Below are 17,803 nucleotides of genomic sequence, written 5' to 3'. Positions count from 1 at the left end.
CGCCAACAGCGGAGTTTTCGCTGGTAGGCTGTGGGCAGCTGCTGTTGATACAGTGAACTGGTGATGTGGATGAAATAACGGTTTCTAGTTCATCAGCTTCGGATGGAAAATGAGGAGATAAAACCAGTTTTTTTGTATGAATTTTGAAATTGTAATTGAGTGCGCTTCTTAAAAGCGTGTTAATATTTCTTTGGTTTGTTTTGACGTAACTGGGAGAAGCAACAGCAAGCTAGCGCCAGGCTAGGAAGGCTAGCTAACATTAGCTAGCATCGCTCGGCGTAGTTAAGGCTCAGCTGCCGACACTTGCCAGCTTTATAAAAAGAGGCAAGTTTCTGGGGTTCAAACAGTGATGCGGTTATAAGATAAGTGGCAGACTGTCGTCTGAATATTATCGCTTGGTCAATTAACTTTTTGTTCTCCAAAAAGGGTTGCAATCGACTTGAGATGAGCTAAGTGATGCTTTGATTCAAACCAGCGCAGATCAAACAACTGCAGAGGAGGTAAGTCACGCAGCTGGATGGAGAACAGCTCTCATTTTTTTTAGTTTAGCGTGCTTTTCTTAACTCGTAGACTCGTTTAAATGTAATAATCAAAACCACTGGGGATCAGGTATATATTGTCGCCGCTGGATTTTAATTAAAATATGATGTCACCCTTTATCTAAAATGCAGCATGAACTGTGGTCACTGTAAAGTAGCCCTGCGATCTTCAGTGCCTCTGATTGAACACAGCCTTAATAGCCGGATGCTTTACAGTATATGTTTCAGGCAGCTCTCCTAGCCTTAGGACGTATGATGGCCTGTCACACAGACGGCTGATTCGATTGAGGTCAAAGTACAATACACGTTTTGAAAGCTGCCCACGGGTGCAGTCTGCAGGATTGATGAGTTGCCTCTCTCTCTTGTCTGTGGCCCACTGCGAAGCACTGGGCTTTGTTGTTGAAGGTGCGAGCCGGTGCTCGTGATCATCGGCGTTGCTTGTACGCAATGAACACAACTGACCTTATATTCATTTTTTTATCAGATATGTAGACAACCTGTTTTGGCTGATTTCCATGCATCCAACCATTGTTGGTAAATACACAGGTAGTATCCATGTCAGACTACCACTCTTATACATCAGGCTAGGCACTATTGCAAAAATAAGCCATGATAAATGGTAAGCCCCCCCAATAACCACATATAGTACATTATATCTGTTTGGACAAAGCTGGGAAATCCATACTTGATTTTGATCACATTAAAACACGTTATTATGGAAAAAGAAACTGGAACTGTGTTATATCAGAAATCATTGTGGGAGAAGTTTGACTAATTGCTTTGTAATAAATAAGATACAATAATAAATGACGAAGACTGTTATGATGCCAAGTTCTTAATTACACCAAGTTATACCAGTACATTCATAATCTGGCTGTGTCTTTCTGGTATTTCCTTCACAAAACAGTCGACTTATTATGCAGAAAGTCGTGTTGAAGTTTCTTTGCCCAAGTAGTTGAAGATATTCTGGCGTGTGTGTGGCAGCGACACGCTGATGTGTTTCTAGCTGATTGAGGCTTTGGCAAGCAGCATGAGTCATCCATAACTACATTGAGCGCAAACCTATATTTAGCTGGTGCCCAGTGGGGATTGAAAGTCATTGTGAAAATAGTTTTCATTGTGAATGATTAGATTATCGCCTTCCTGGAGTCCACACCAAGACACTGGCGTAGTTGGAGAGATGACAGTACTGTGGGATCTGCAATGATTAGATCATGTTGGTGGTGGTGGCACATGGAACATCTTTCTGGATGCTTTTGATGTTGCAAGCTCCAGTTTGGCCATTTTTGTTTTCATTGTTCCAAATCAGCGTGAAATTATGTGATTAAAAAAAAATTACTTGTTTTATTTTTACCTTTTTACAAATAATTTATGACATTTTGAGATTGAGATTTTCCGGTGGAAGTGATATATCTTCCCATTCTTCTGATATAGTATCTTCCCATTCTGATGATGTGGCACAAATGCAGCATAACCATAAGGGTTGAGTTCAGTAAAAACCCAATAAAGACAATTCAGCGGGTTTTGGACTCTGCAATGCTGCACAGTTGGCTTAGTATTTAGACAACGAATGTTAAGGAACAGTGAGGCACAGATATGACTTTAACCCACTCAACGCTGGAAAAAAGTTCTCAGACTTTCCCAGCTGAAACTCTGGTGATCTAAAGGCTCCCTTTTTATAAAACAGAGATTTGTGGAGTAGAACAGATAACGGTATAGTATACATTTAGATGAGGTTACATTATATTCCTACAATCGTTTCACTTTTTAAAATCTGTTTTAGGTCCACAATCTATCTTATTGCATCATGTGCATCCTCAGTCTCTTGAGTCTGAACTTTGGTGCTCATTTGTGGGAAGGTGTTTCATTACTCTGAAGAAATATGTTGGTTTTAGTGTTATTTGTAGCTGCACTATATTTCTTCTTTCCACAGCAAAGCACAGGAGAAAAGATGGGGAGAAATTGGGTCAGCAGCCCCCAGCTCGTTGCTGTCACACTGATTTGCTGTGTTTGAGTGATCCCCCTCCCCCCCCCTCCTCATGTGTTGGTGTGTGTGGTTTTTACACATTTGATCAGCCTCTCCTCACCCACCTACCTCATGCCTTGTCACGTTTTGATCTCGCTTCATTGGTCTTTCCACGCAATCTCTTTTGCTTCATAGATCTGTGCAATGTCCTACTTTGCTCTGCAAGAGGATGTTGGCTTGAGATTTAGTTCTTAGACTGTGCAGGTCTGTTGAGATGCATTTGCACATTACAGTGATTCGTTCAGCTTTATAATCTGGAACATGCAGCTGCTTGTTGTTGTCCATAGGCTACTACTTATTTCAAATGTCTAGGTTAAATTAGTTTGCATTACCTAAAGAGCATCACCTTTTGATTAAGTCTCATACAGACCCTTTCTTCATACAGATGGGTCAACTTTGGCGGCCAGACATCGCCCTGTCGGAGAGGTTGGGGAATGACTCTCCTGTCGGCTTCGCCCCGGGGCCCCCAGCCACGGTGGCCCCACAACAGTCCAACTCCTCCTGGGTCCCAGAAGCCCCAGTGGTCACACCAGAAGAGCCAATTTTCCTCATGACCTCCACTGCCCAAACTATTTCAGGGTTTTTTGTTTGGACGGCTCTTCTGATCACATGTCACCAGGTAAGGAGAGCATGGAGGTTACAGATGATCTATCGGTCAAAGGGGTTCCAACTCAACTTAAACAAGGTTTCAGGCTCTGTCTCCACAACTATTTATTTTGTCCAACAACTATATGTGTACTGTCTAAGTACCTATTAGAAGGTATTTTTTTACGCTGTACAATTATCTGAACACAGCCATACAAATAGCTCCTTTTCAATAAGAGCAACAGTAAACAATCTCACACCCATGACCATTTTTCCATGACCCCCTGTTGATCTTAGGCTCTATAGATGCACGTTCACACACTAAAGACATGCAGGCACTCAAAGTTCACATCCTGTGGCACAGACAGATTTTCCACACTATGTGTTGCACATTGGCTTAACACTAGGATATTTATACTTAAAACACATTTAGTGTTAATGTGAATAGAATGAGACTAAATTGTTATGAATGTTTAAAGCTGGGATGACTATATTGTTTTTAGGGAAGTTTACCATCAGAGTAAGAAGCCCCTCTTATGCATTAAGGATTAGAAACATATGATATAAAGACTACCTCTCTATGTGCCTAGTGTTTTGGGGAGGGGCATCGTATGCTTCTATTAGATAGCCAACATTAGAGAGATGACAGGAAATGAGGGGAGCGAAAGATAAGGGACGAAATGCAACACATGTCCCTGGTCAGAGGCGAAGCAGAGGTGTTGCAATTCATGGTCAGCGCCCCGACGCCAGAGAGCCCCCACCTGCCAGGTTTGATTGACTGAGGTTGATATTGCCCCCTGAAACCCAGCCAACATGTGCCAAATACCTAAGGTAGCCTAGCCATAGGAAAAGTATGGCAATACCTCAATGTTTGCTGCCCTAACTGCTGCTTGTCTGTAGCCTGTAGAAGGATCTAAATTAGCTTTACACAATATCAACTATAATGTGGATAGTCTCGCATTGCCAGAGGTTACTCCACAGAGCTGCGGAAGAGGGTCTGACTAGTCCACACAGCATTCCGGGATGGGAGAAAAACGTGCTCTGGTTTATTGGCATTTCTTTAAACCAATCACAATCATCTTTGGCGACGCTAAGCGCCGGACTCAATGACGGTGCCGCTGCAAAATAGCCTCGGGAAGGAACTTGTTTTGGTGGAACGTGTGTACGTCAGAAGTTGTTTTAGTCGTGCAACAGAAAACTCAGATTGGACAGATAGTCTAGCTAGCTGTCTGGATTTACCCTGCAGAGATCTGAGGAGCAGTCAACCATAGTCCTCAGAAAGTTTAGAATGCCAACACAAAGAAAGCGGAAGGTGACGGACATCCGGCTGAACATGAGGGACGTCTGGCAGAATTTCCAGTGGCACCGGAACAATCCTGGAAAAGAAACGTCATCGGTATAGACTGTAGTGTGGATGATGTGAGGAAAATCTCTGGAGAATGTTTAGTGTTAGTGGTGCAGATAAGTGCAGTATGGTACATACATGTTGTTTGCGTCAGTTTATCAGCATTCATGTTACAGTGAAGAATTTATTAAGATCTACTCTAACTCGGCTTAGATTAATGATTTGTCCTCCATTGATCTTTACATACAGGCTTAAAGAAGAGCCCTATTTCACTCTGGTGGTTCTAGCTCGACTTCGACATGAAAGGGCAGGGTGTGTGTGTACGTGTGTGTGCGTGTGTGTGTGTGTGTGTGTGTGTGTGTGTGTGTGTGTGTGTATAAGAGGGTCACCTAGCAACAAGCCCTGTGAGCGGAGTGCACTGTCTCGCTTGGTGTATTGTCACCCACTGTTTGTTATTTTACCAAAGGTGTGTGTCTGTTTGCAGACCAGGAAAGGTGATAGGTGAGACATTGTGTAAGCGGAGAGGAGCCGGATGGAGCAGACAGAGGTGCTGCTGACAAAGGCCCACCCTGTTCTTCCTGCCGTCTACTGCTCTCAATAGGAGTGATGAAAGCCCAGTGTCAAACTACCCAAAACAACGTGTCCGTGCATGCGCACACACACACACACCACACACTGCTCCAATGTCCGACCTAGACAAACGTATACCGGCTGTACTCTGACCTGTACGGACAGACTAGAGCCTGATGAGAACACACATGCAGGTTTCATGAGGTAGCAATTAGTTTCAGTTAAACTCCTTTATCTATACAGTTATTAGCTGTGGTTTCACAAGGAGGAAGCTGATAAATATTCCCCTTACTGTATCTTTTCCCATCTCGTTTTTAATGTGACAAATATTTGTTGCTGTTTTCAAAAATGTACAACTTTACAAGACATACTTTTTGCGAAATTTTTTGCACATTTCACACAATTGTAAATATGTACAGTATGTACTGAATCCTGCCATCAACAGACAAAAGCAATTCAAAACAATCCAATGTACTGCATCACAGTTTGTCATCTCTGACTAAATAAATAGTTTGAAACTCCTTTACTGGTATAACCTGTAGACATTATATCAACTGCGTGTTTTATGTGTGTGTTTGTGTAAATACAGATGTTCTCATGAGCATGCGTACGTGTTCCAGTGAGTCTTTTTGTCTCTCTCTCCCTCCTTTTGATTTAATTTCACTTTTAGCTTACGCAGTATTTCTAGCACGAGCAGCTCTATTGCAAAGCCAGATGATTCAATATGACGCCATCAAGAAAAGACGCTCCAGCTGCTCCCTTAGCAACTTATGGAAGGCTGATGTTGACAAGTTAAACGTTCAAACCTGCTGTTTTTGTAGTGCTGAGCCAAAAAAAGGCTCTTACTCCTAAAGAGCATGTTGCATTCAGTCACCATCCACACATATGGCCATTTAATCATTACCAAATGGCACAGCGTGTGATATCTGATGTCAGAAGTGCCTCAGTTTCAGGCTCTGGGAGTGACTCGTTTGTGCGCCACATCTGTGACAGAATCATAAAAATTTTTTAACATTGAATAGATATTTGCTATTCACTACCCAAAGCACATAAGTATATATTTTACTCATTGCAAATTCCTGGTTAGATAATAGTGTCTTTCATGGGAGCATTGTATAAAGTATGCTGTTAGACTTCTGACCTTTTTGCTTTCTCTGTTCTTTTTAGATCTACATGCATCTGCGTTACTACAGCTCTCCAAATGAACAGAGGCACATAGTTAGGATCCTCTTCATAGTCCCCATCTATGCCTTCGACTCCTGGCTCAGCCTTCTCTTCTTCACCAATGAGGAGTATTACGTGTACTTTGACACGGTCCGAGACTGCTACGAAGGTGAGTGGAATGAGGAACGCAGTTCACTGAGCTGGTACACCACAAGCATTTTCTGCTGCAGGCTGGATTATGTGCTGCCATACTTGGCATGCAAATGGCAGAATATTCACCACAGTGGAGGGGAGCGAGAGTTTTGTGTTCCAGTGTGTCTTTTGACTCCCAGTAGAAATAAGAGTGTGAGAATTTATGTGGCGTGATACCCCAGTGGCAGATGGCCTTTGTAGTGTCTTCATTTGCAAAGGTTGCCATCTTTGTCCTCATGTCTCCATGGCCTCTTGGGATTGCAGGGGAGGGGGAAAGCTGTTTCCTAGCAACTGTATGAAAACCCATGAGCACATCCTTGAGAAGACTTTTAAATGGCATCTCACTCATAAGCGGGTAAATCGTAAGCTTGTTCTTTATCTTAGAAGGCCTCTACTGTCACAGGAATTTCTCACAGTATTTTGAGAATAATTCAAAATAAAGGAAGCAATGATCTAACATAGCCTACTATAGTTCTTGTGATGGCTGTTTGCTTTTATTATTCCATTGTCACCATTGAACTTTGTTAGGATAATTGCCTGGACCTGCTTGTAGCGCTGGAACTATTAGTTGATCTACAGGAAGGCAAAGATGCCAAACATCAGCTGGTTCAAGTGTCTTCATTGTGAGAATTTGCTTGAACGGTTGGTTTGATAATCCATTTAAAGTCTTTGACTTGGATTCAGAACTTGTAATGGGCATTCATCACTGTTTTACAGGACATTTTTATAGACTATATAAGAACATACTTGGCAGATTAATTAAAACAAAACAAAACCAATGGTTAGTTGAACCCCTCCATCCATCCATCTTCGTCCGCTTATGCGGGCTCGGGTCGCGGGGGGAGCAGCTCCAGCAGGGGACCCCAAACTTCCCTTTCCCGAGCCACATTAACCAGCTCCGACTGGGGGATCCCGAGGCGTTCCCAGGCCAGGTTGGCCACCTAGTCCTGGGTATTCCCCGAGGCCTCCTCCCAGCTTGACGTGCCTGGAACACCTCCCTAGGGAGGCACCCAGGGGGCATCCTTACCAGATGCCCGAACCACCTCAACTGGCTGCTCTCGACGCAAAGGAGCGACGGCTCTACTCCGAGCTGCTCACGGATGGCTGAGCTTCTCACCCTATCTCTAAGGGAGACGCCAGCCCCCCTCCTGAGGAAACCCATTTTGGCCGCTTGTACCCTAGTTGAACCCCTGCACACAATAATAACACTCTGTTGTGTCTTGTAGTGAGTGTACAATGGGTGAGAGATGGCATGGTAAGGGTAATGTGTTGGTTAATGTAGAAACAGACTGCTGCTCTTCATATAGACACAGTTAGTGTCGTCCACTGCAGGTCAAAGGTCAAATAAACACATTGTTATACTCGTATATAGTCATGCTGTATATGTCTCTGTCCATATTACAGAATGAATAAATAGTGCGTGATAGGAGAGGTTACTCTTTATGCTATTAGATATGATAGAAGTGACAGACAACTAGCTTTATTAAGGTACAGTAATGAAATGGTGAGCTTTGTCTCCACAATAAAGGATCTAGATTAATGACTAAGACGTGCATATGTGTTGATGCTAGTAACACATGGATGGATATTTATGCTCTTAAAATGCATGTTCATGTTATTTTCATCTACCAGCCCCGTTCAAGCTAAATAGCAGTGAAAGTACATTTTAGAGTGAAAAAAATATTGTGTGTGTGACCTGTTATGCAACATTAACAAAGGCAGCGCTGTGCTGACTGTGTTCTGGCAGGGGTTGCTACAACCACAGGCCTGCTTTCAAACTCAGCCACTTTAAACAGTAACCAGAGCAGAGGCAGTGGGAAGCTGGTATCTGTGGGTTACCCTTAAATTAGCCTGAGAACACCTGGGGCAGCAGATGAAAAAACATTCCACTCTCTCAGGGACACCAACTACTAGGATCAGTATGCAGTCCAGTCACGTTTATTTAAATTTGATGTTATTTCTCAACAAAATATCTAATAAATTATTAGTGTTTGCCTTATAGCAAATAAAGTATTGATCTGTACACAGATCTGTCCTGTACACTGTATATAGATCAATGAATTGATTGATGGAGTAGTTATCAAGTATTAAATTAGTTGCCCAATATTTTGATTAACGATTAATCGGTTTGAGTCATTTTTTTTAAAACATTATTTTAAAAAACAATTGTGCATTCAAATCGAAAATCGAATGTAATCAAACTTCTTAAAATAAATTAAAAATAAATAAATGTAGCAGTAGAAACAAAATAGTGTATTGGTCAAACATACAATAGTAATCAAACAGATACCAAACATTTTTTTTTGGATGTGCTTGATTCAGTTGGTAGTATTGTACTTTGCAGTACTACCACCAACCCCTCGAAACCTTTACTCTGCAGACATAGCAACCAGCCGACCAACTAGATGCCGTGGCAAGCGTGAAATATCTCCACACAGCCGACTCTTTGGCTCGCTCCATGTTGCTTACCGCCACTCTACCAGCCTGCGACACACGTGCTTAGCATGTGCTGCGACGGAGAAAAGGAAAAAAATCGGATCCCTGATCCAGCTATTTTCAGTATCAGGGCCGATATCCGATCTTAATATCGGATCGGTGCACCCCTAGTAAGAGCAGGTTTGTCGGTGTCATTGCATTTATTAATTGGTATTACCGTGAAAGCTACCAGTGTAGCTGGCTGCTTTGATTGGCTTGGAATGTAATCACCACATCATCACATCTGTGAATGTAATCACCAGTGGATAGAATAAAAAGGGATCTACACAAGGCTCCTGGGTAGCTCACCTGGTAGAGCGTGCGCCCCATGTACAGAGGCTAAGTCCTCGCCCGCTGGGTTTGCTTTCCTGTCATTCCCCCCCCCCCCCCCCTCTTATGTCTAAGCTGTCCTGTAAATAAAGCCTAAATAAAATTAAATTACAAATATGTTGTAACTTTTTTTTTTTTTATTAGAATTTCTTATTTTTGCTATTCGGATATTGCTGTTTCTTTCCTTTCAAAATGTCCACAAAGGAAAATGTTGTCAACATCTGTTTTATCTAAAAAGATAAATTTGTCTGTTCATCTCACTTCCATTTTAATGCTGCAAAATGGGATTGTCAAGCAGACAGACTGACCAACACATATATCATAAAAGATCAATACTTGGCGTCTGTGTATCGATACAGTATTGTCACGAAAAACATCGCGATACTATGCTGTATCGATTTTTTTCCCCCACCCCTACTGACTATCATCTCTATGGTGTTCCTTTCAACTTTCATTTTTGGGGTTTCTCTGTTTATTTACTTGACCAACACAAAGCGGACCTACACAAAACTTTATCCCTGACCTGTCTGGCATGTTCCTCTGGCTTCATGATGCGGTTTGTTCACTAATGTTGACTCTAACAAGGCTCTGAGGCCTTCACAGAACAGCTGGATGTATACTGGGATCAGATTACTCACAGGTGGACTCTGTTTACTAGTTAGGTGACTTCTGAAGGCAATTGGTTGCACTGGATTTTATTTAGGGGTATCAGAGTAAAGGAGGCTGAATACTTTTGCACGCCACACTTTTCAGTTTTTAATTAGTAGACAAAAAAATGTAAACCGTGTATCATTTTCCTTCCATTTCAAAATTATGCGCCACTTTGTGTTGGTCTATCACATAAAATCCCAATAAAATACATTTACATTTGTGGTTGTAACGTGACATAATGTGGAAAAGTTCAAGGGGTATGAATACTTTTGCAAGCCTCTGTATGTGTGCCTGCTCCACCAACCGATCCAGCCAGCCACTACCCAATCATTTCTAAGCCTGCTGTTCAGGGGGTGACTCACCTTTCTGCTTTGAAATGGCGAGCTCAGCAGTTCCAAAACAAAATCAGCAAAACATAATTATTTAATTATAAGTGTTGACAACACTGTATAAAACTAACCGACTGCTGCTATAACTATCACGCATCAGACAGTATGTTTTTGGAGGTTGCTAATGATATTTAGTGTCTCCAAACCCACAGCAGCAACGTCAACATGATATTTTTGTAAGAACTTTAGTATACAGTCATGTGAAAAAATTAGGACACCCATGCTAAAGTTGACTAAAAAGATGATTTTTTTTTTATTCCTCTTTTTAGTCAACTTAAGCATGGGTGTCCTAATTTTATTCCTTTTTTTTAGTATACAGTCGTGAAAAAATTAGGACACCCATGCTAAAGTTGACTAAAAAGAGGAATAAAAAAAAAATCTTCTTTTAGAAATTGATCTTAATGCCTTAATTAAAGAAATTAGGAAAAATCCGACCTTTAAGGACACCAATTGTGTTTGTGAATGAATAATGTATCGTCAATAAATAAATGTTCTTCCTTAAAATACAGGGGGCGTAAGTAAGTACACCCCTATGTTAGATTCCCATAGAGGCAGGCAGATGTTTATTTTTAAAGGCCAGTTATTTCATGGATCCAGGATACTATGCATCCTGATAATGTTCCCTTGGCCTTTGGAATTAAAATACCCCCCCCCCCCTACATCATCACATACCCTTCACCATACCCAGAGATTGGCATGGTTTTATTTCAGTTAGCCTAATAGCTGGTTTGATTTACATTGAGAGATGATTTTACGGAAAGTACCCCAAAAATTAGTGTCCTTAAAGGTTGGATTTTTCCTAATTTCTTTAATTAAGGCATTAAGATCAATTTCCAAAAGATGATTTTTTTATTCCTCTTTCTAGTCAACTTTAGCATGGGTGTCCTAATTTTTTCACATGACTGTAAATGCAGTTAGTTCAGGGGTCCCTGCTCAATTACAGTGCTGTTTTTTTTTCTTCTCCTCAGCCTTTGTCATCTACAACTTCCTGAGTCTGTGCTACGAGTATCTGGGAGGAGAGAGCGCCATCATGGCCGAGATCAGAGGGAAACCCATCGAGTAAGTCTCGTTTGTTCAGATCTTCCCTTTTTGGATTCCATTCTTTCTTGCTGGTATGAATACTTTACAGTCATTTCATGTAAAAATAGCCTGCCTACTTTCCAAACCATTTTGACCTGTATGAACCTGCACTCCACTTTAGGTCAAGCTGTATGTATGGCACCTGTTGTCTGTGGGGCAAGACCTACTCCATTGGCTTCCTCAGGTTTTGCAAACAGGTACCAATCACTCTCTCTTGGCTCATATAATAAACATAGTTTAATATTACTCAAATGGTTGACTTTATGGATATAGGAACTGTCCAGTGTTCCATGTTTTATTATTTTTCCTTTACTGAAGGTATCCTAAAAGATAAACTGCCGTATCAATGTTAGATTCTGAAATACACTTTACGACACAAGTGTGTATGCTAATTCTCAGTAGGATCAGCTGTACTAGTGACACTGAGTCATTGATTTAATGTTAATATCAGAAATATTTCCTTAACCCTCGTGTTGTCCTCCGGGTCAAAACTGAAAATCAACACTTTTGTCAGACATTTTTCGATGCTTTTTTCAACATTTTTGAACGTTTTTGTTCGCTTTTAAAACATTGTTAGTGTCTTGTTGTTTGGCGCTTTGAAAGCTTTATTCTGCTGTTTTCTAGGCTTTCAATGCCTTTAGTGCTTTTCAATGTTTTGCACTTTTATGTCATTTTAGTCAACATTATTTGCTTTTTTTTTTTTAAAGAGCTCCGTTGAACTCAACATGTTTTGAATTTTGTTGAAAGAAACCCCATTTCTGATATATTTGAAAGGGGTCGTTGCCCGAAGGTTAACGTGATTGGCATTGAAAATGTCTTGTCAGAAGCTTTTTACTCAGTTTAGCAATTTTAATAAAAAAGACAATAGGACTTATGAGTGAAACAGTCTGGTGCAGCATTGCTGCACTTGACTGACCTGTTATTTTTCCTAACATCAGTCTTTTCTTTTGTTCCTACCGTGTTTGCTTGTTCTCCTCTCACTCTCTCCGTCTCTCTCACTCTTCCTTCTTCAGGCAACTCTCCAGTTCTGTGTGGTGAAACCTCTGATGGCAATGATCACTGTCATTCTTCAGGCCTTCGGGAAATACAAAGATGGAGACTTTAAGTACGTTTCCGCAACAACTTAGAGCAGATTGCCATTCATGGTTTGTGTCAGACCACTGCAGACACTGAGCAGATTCAGCCCAAAGTCTTTTCAGACCATAATGGCTGAGCAGCATTGGTTGAATCCAAATAATTCATATCTTTAATAAGTTATCATTTTAAAAATATATCAAATCAAATCTCTAGTTATCTCTACTGTGCATTTCTTAGGTTGTTACTCTCAAATCCCTAATGAGGGCCTGTAAAAAAAAACATTAAGAGTACTGCTCTACTGTCCAAACCATCTTTTTATGAACCTAAAGTTGCATATTTATGTAAAAACCATTGTTCTTCACAAGAGCTACAGTTATTTGCCCAGATGAAAATTGTCTTAATAAACTTGCCTTGTGTAGGTTCAAGTTGATTTGTAAATCAGTTTTACCTCTTTTTTGTTTCCTCACTTAGACCTTTGCCTTGTATGTCATCACTAAAGCACATTTCTGTTTTTTTCCTGTCTCTCTCCTCCAGCGTTGCTAGTGGCTACCTGTACGTGACCATTATCTACAACATCTCCGTCAGTCTGTCGCTCTACGCTCTCTTCCTCTTCTACTTCGCCACACGTGAACTGCTTGTCCCATACAACCCCGTGCTCAAGTTCTTCATGGTCAAATCTGTCATCTTTCTCTCCTTCTGGCAAGGTAAGAAGACCGTTTATATTCAAATATTGTGTACCTTTTTAAGTGAATTTTCGAAAGGTCGGCAAAAGAAAATCAAAACCTGTAACTGTGCAAATATTCAAGAGGGTGCAACAAGATGACATACGTATATTAAAAGAGAGCTTTGTTTCAGTCATGAATTATTTAGTTTTATTCTGGATTTTTTGGTTTTGCTGCTGCCATTTTTATTTTTGGGTTTCTGAAATTAGTAGAAGAGGTTGTCCTGTACCCTCGTCTCTCAGTTGACACCAGCTTCACCTGGTCTGTTAATATGCCAACTTTTGTCTTATTCTAACAGCTGATTGTTAAATTTCCGGGCGTCCAGTGTCACGCACAGATTTAGAATGCACACACATTTTTCTGTGCCTGTTCTCTACGATTCAGGGATGCTGCTGGCCATCCTGGAGAAGTGCGGAGCCATCCCTCAGATCACCTCGGCCGGCTTCTCTGTGGGCGAGGGAACAGTTGCCGCTGGTTACCAAAACTTCATCATCTGCATTGAGATGTTCTTTGCTGCCGTCGCTTTGCGCCATGCCTTTACTTACAAGGTGTACATGGATAAAAGGCTGGACTCATATGGTGAGGGAAGTGTGTGTGTGTGTGTGTGTGTGTGTGTGTGTGTGTGTGTGTGTGTGTGTGTGTGTGGGTTGTGTGTGTGTGTGTGTGTGTGTGTCAGGCTAGTGTAATTCTCATAGGCCTGCACGATGAATCGTTATAAAATTGCGATCTCGATTCACCCCTGTTCGCGATTTAATTTTGAAATTATTTTTTTTTAAGATTATTTTTTGGCCATTTTTGGCCTTTATTTTGATAGGACAGCTGAAGACATGAAAGGCAAGCAGTTAAAGAGTGTGCTAAGAAATCATTTTGTTTTTGATACTGTACTTAAATTGGCTATTGACAAACTCCATTTCTCTAGATACTGAAGCTGTAGCTGCAGCATGATGATTGACATGTTTTAATTATGTAAAGACATGTTCAAGGAGTGCAGATAGAGCCTGTATCAGGGCCATATTTAGTTCAATGTGTTATATGTCACTATTTTTGGTAGCCTACTGTACTTAAATGGCCAGTATTTACTTTATTTTCTTTATTCATTGAAGCCTCTATGTTTACAGGCTTGTGGTGATGCGCAATGTGCTATAGGTGCAGGCCTAGTTTGAGATTAAAAAACTAAAGCAAAACGTGTAGATGGTGTGTATGGTATAGTGTGTAGTGTAATCGGTCTCCTCTGAATGTGAATGGTTCTCCATACAGACTGATTTCTACTGTCTAACAGAACTGATCTGACCTTCCTCTTTGTGTCCCAACCTTTTTATTTTACTTTGAATCCTCTCTCTCTCTCTCTCTCTCTCTCTCTCTCTCTCTCTATATATATATATATATATATATATATATATATATATATATATATATATATTGAGTCTTTCTCTTTTCTTCTGATTTTCCTTCATTTTCATCTTGACTTTCTTGTGATCCTTGTCTCTCTTTTCCTCCCCTTTTTCCTTTTCCTCTCTTCTTCACCGCGCTGCACTGAAAGGCTCATTTCCTATCTATGGACAGTACGGTAGGTCTGATGTTAGCTGTGTTTCTATATGTGTTTGTCCCAATCAAAGTGCTTTTTCTTTGCCTTTTTGAGTTTGATTGTTGTTAAATGTCCATTTTTAAATCGGGGGTTGACAGCTTTCTTGTTTAGTTTCTTTTTTCATATTGCAGTCAGTGAGTTCAGGCTTTGAACATTTAGCTTGTCACCTTTTTGTCTGATGTTCCTACCCTGGCTCAGTGTCCCCCCCCCCCCCCAGCTGAAAAAGATTTGTGTTGAGAAAAACAAATGAGGTGCTAAGATCTAAAGTAATGTAAATTTGTAATGTAAACAGATTTTAAATCATCCCTTCCTTAAATTTTAAAATGTGCACTCATCATGACCACCAGGAATATCATACTACCCACTGTTGCTTTATTATATAATCTGCATGTCTATGGCATTTCGGGAAACAGTTTATTATTTATTCCATCCTGCAAAATTTCAAAGTTTTTTTTGGAAAATTCAGTTAGAAGGAAACATAAGTTTATGGATTTTCTCACTTTGGTACCTCCGTCCCTGTCCATCCTGTTCCGGGTCTCTTTATTAATATTCGGACGTCTCTGCCTCACCTTCAGGTCGCTGTGCCCCAATGAAGAGCATCTCCAGCAGCCTGAAGGAGACCATGAATCCGGGGGACATGGTCCAGGATGCCATCCATAACTTCTCCCCAGCGTATCAGCAGTACACCCAGCAGTCCACACTGGAGCGAAGTGGGGGGCCACCCCTCTCCCGTAGCCACAGTAACCTCAGCACCCGCGGGGACAACGAAAAGACCCTGCTGCTCAGCTCTGACGACGAGTTCTGAGACTCAAACACATGCTCGCTTTACGCACGTAGTCCACATTGATTTTTTTATTTTTTTTTATCACCTTTGTGAGACAAATCACGTGTTTTGTTACCTGCAATTTGGTTTCCCTTTTTTTTTTTTTTACATTTAGAATGGAAAGATCTGATTCATGTCAGACTTATGGAGCTGTGGTTGACAGACTGTGGGAAGGGATTGAGTGTTTTTACAAGGAAAGAGAGGTAATAATTGGTACAGTAGGAACAGAGGATGGGAAGGTTGTTGTCAAATTTAGTCAGGGATAAGAGAAGTCACGATGGTTAGACATTATCAGGTTTATTAACTCGTCATGTTGTCATTTTTGTTGATGTCATGAGGCCATTAATGACAGAACTACCATATCACACGGGTCCAAATAACCTGTGCCTGCATATAGCGTCCTTAAGACGAAACATAAAAATAAATGACAGATATAAGGTGTATGCTAGAGCAAATAAGTGCCATCTTAATCTAACACCCTTCATCTTTCAGTTATTATATTGATTCTGAATCCAAACTCCTCCTCACCCCTCTGCCAATTTTGCCTCTTACCGAAACATTGCCAAATATTGAGGAGTACCCCGTGCTCCAGTCAATGAGACACACTGTCTCAAGATTTAGAATTGATTTATAGTTGAGCAAAGGAGCCTTTGAATTGCCAGGCTTTGTTTTAATATATAACAATTTAATCACATTTTCTTTTATTTCAATGTATGACCTTGAAGGTTTTAAATTTAAAGAGTAGTTTGTTGGAAAATTGTTATTCCAGAAATGTTCTAAATATTCAGTGTTTTCATTTTGTTGTGGGTTCGTATGAACAAGTAGCTCAAAAGTGTAATTCTGTGACGCTGCTGGGCTCCTCGCGCAATGCTATTGTTTGTGTAGCACTGAGGTAACAGCTGTCGGAGAGATTTTAGTGTGTGGCAGGGAGACGGGCGGAAGGGCGAAACCCACACAGATTACAGATTACTGAAGAAGAAACACTTCCCTGCAGAGCCGGCCCAGCTGTGATGTGCTGTGGATTGTAATCCCATAATTAAGGGCATAACATGTAGCCCAGATCAGGCCTGCCTCTGCTGGTTATTGTTTATAAAGGCGTCACTGCTATAGTGAGTTAGTCAGGGCGTCAGTCATTACAGACAGATAAGGCCATGCCAAGATGTGTCGGGCCTTAAATCAGACCAAAATCACATCTGGAAAAGGAATATATGGGCATTAAAAGTTTGTATGCATAGATGCACTTTGTTCAGGGGTGCACTATAGCAGTGATGCATGTTAGAAAAAAATCCTCAAGCTGCCTGTCATCCTCTGTTTTTCCTATTAGTAGAATTTCTACGTTATCAACTGATGTTTAATATGCGTTTTAGCAGGGGCCAGGAAAGAAGCTGCTTGTGGTCGTAATCGTAAATGTTTGACGGCAGAGCACAGCGATATATAAAAGCTGAGTAGATCCTTTTGCTGTCTCGTTTTCCTCTTACCTTACAGTGAGTGCAGTCTAAACACATTTTACAGATTGACCGCAGGTAAACGAACAGTATGAATGTAGTCCGGATGAAGAATTAACAGCCGAATTGATGTGCGTCCGTCAAAGGAGCACACTCAACTCTCTGATGAGAACGTATTCAGTCAGCAGAATAATGAAAGTGTTGAAAAGTTGGTTTTCTGCTGTGACTGCAGACCCGTAACCCTACCAGCCATTTTTACACTCAGTTAATAACACATCACTTTTGTATCTGACTTTCCACTGAACCTGTAGTGCTTCAGTTAAAGGCAACGTTTAGTTGAGTTGTAAAGTGAAATGTGTTGCCTTTTACTCTGCCCCAAGTTAACAGCATATCAAACTCAGGCATCTTGATTCAAAACACTATCAAATGATAGCTTTGGTACTATGATTTGAAAGCTGGATGTTAATCACAAAGCTGAATATATATTAAACGAGGAAATATTATACCAGAAGGGAAGGAATGTTGTAAATAGTTCAACTAAGCGCTGCGAATGATGACACTAATGGCATTGCTTGGTATAATGCTTTAGTTTAATATTTTAATTTTCATATATTCTCCTGTTTTATTTCTGTTGTACACTGTTTAATTTGTATATTGGTAATATTATCTCTTGTTTTGATGCTCTATTGGTTCCTGTCGGTGTTAAAAAAGGAAATAAAATACAAATCCAAACGAGACATTTCTGTCAGGTTTTTGTTTAAGACCGCTTGTAGACACTAGCACGATCACAACAATATGTAATGGG

The 17,803-nt window shown here is 40.7% G+C and overlaps 1 protein-coding gene across 3 annotated transcripts; it reads left to right on the top strand.

Moving 5' to 3' along the window:
* The first annotated feature begins 7 nt into the window (after positions 1–7).
* LOC120575080 (transmembrane protein 184B-like) lies at positions 8–17,735 on the top strand. 3 transcript variants are annotated; one of them, XM_039825683.1, is made up of 11 exons: positions 8–324; positions 427–500; positions 2,951–3,184; positions 6,233–6,398; positions 11,235–11,325; positions 11,468–11,543; positions 12,360–12,451; positions 12,958–13,127; positions 13,530–13,724; positions 14,686–14,712; positions 15,306–15,535. In XM_039825683.1, the coding sequence occupies exons 3-11, from the start codon at positions 2,951–2,953 to the stop codon at positions 15,533–15,535; spliced, it is 1,281 nt and encodes a 426-aa protein (XP_039681617.1). In that variant the 5' UTR covers positions 8–324; positions 427–500. The 3 variants fall into 3 exon arrangements, with proteins under 3 accessions (XP_039681617.1, XP_039681618.1, XP_039681619.1); XM_039825684.1 differs by lacking the exons at positions 8–324; positions 427–500 and having other exon boundaries at positions 15,306–17,735; XM_039825685.1 differs by lacking the exons at positions 8–324; positions 427–500; positions 14,686–14,712.
* Positions 17,736–17,803: the final 68 nt, after the last annotated feature.

Source organism: Perca fluviatilis, chromosome 15 (genome assembly GCF_010015445.1).
Source record: "Perca fluviatilis chromosome 15, GENO_Pfluv_1.0, whole genome shotgun sequence".
Classification (NCBI taxonomy): Eukaryota; Metazoa; Chordata; class Actinopteri; order Perciformes; family Percidae; genus Perca; species Perca fluviatilis.
This window is presented reverse-complemented; position numbering and strand designations above follow the sequence as displayed.

Bases quoted from the DNA above. Each gene is read 5' to 3' on its own strand.
- LOC120575080 (XM_039825684.1), top strand. From the start codon at position 2,951: ATGGGTCAACTTTGGCGGCCAGACATCGCCCTGTCGGAGAGGTTGGGG. The intron at 3,185-6,232 runs GTAAGGAGAGCA...TGTTCTTTTTAG, and splicing joins TTCTGATCACATGTCACCAG to ATCTACATGCATCTGCGTTA. The intron at 14,713-15,305 runs GTAGGTCTGATG...CCTCACCTTCAG, and splicing joins TCCTATCTATGGACAGTACG to GTCGCTGTGCCCCAATGAAG.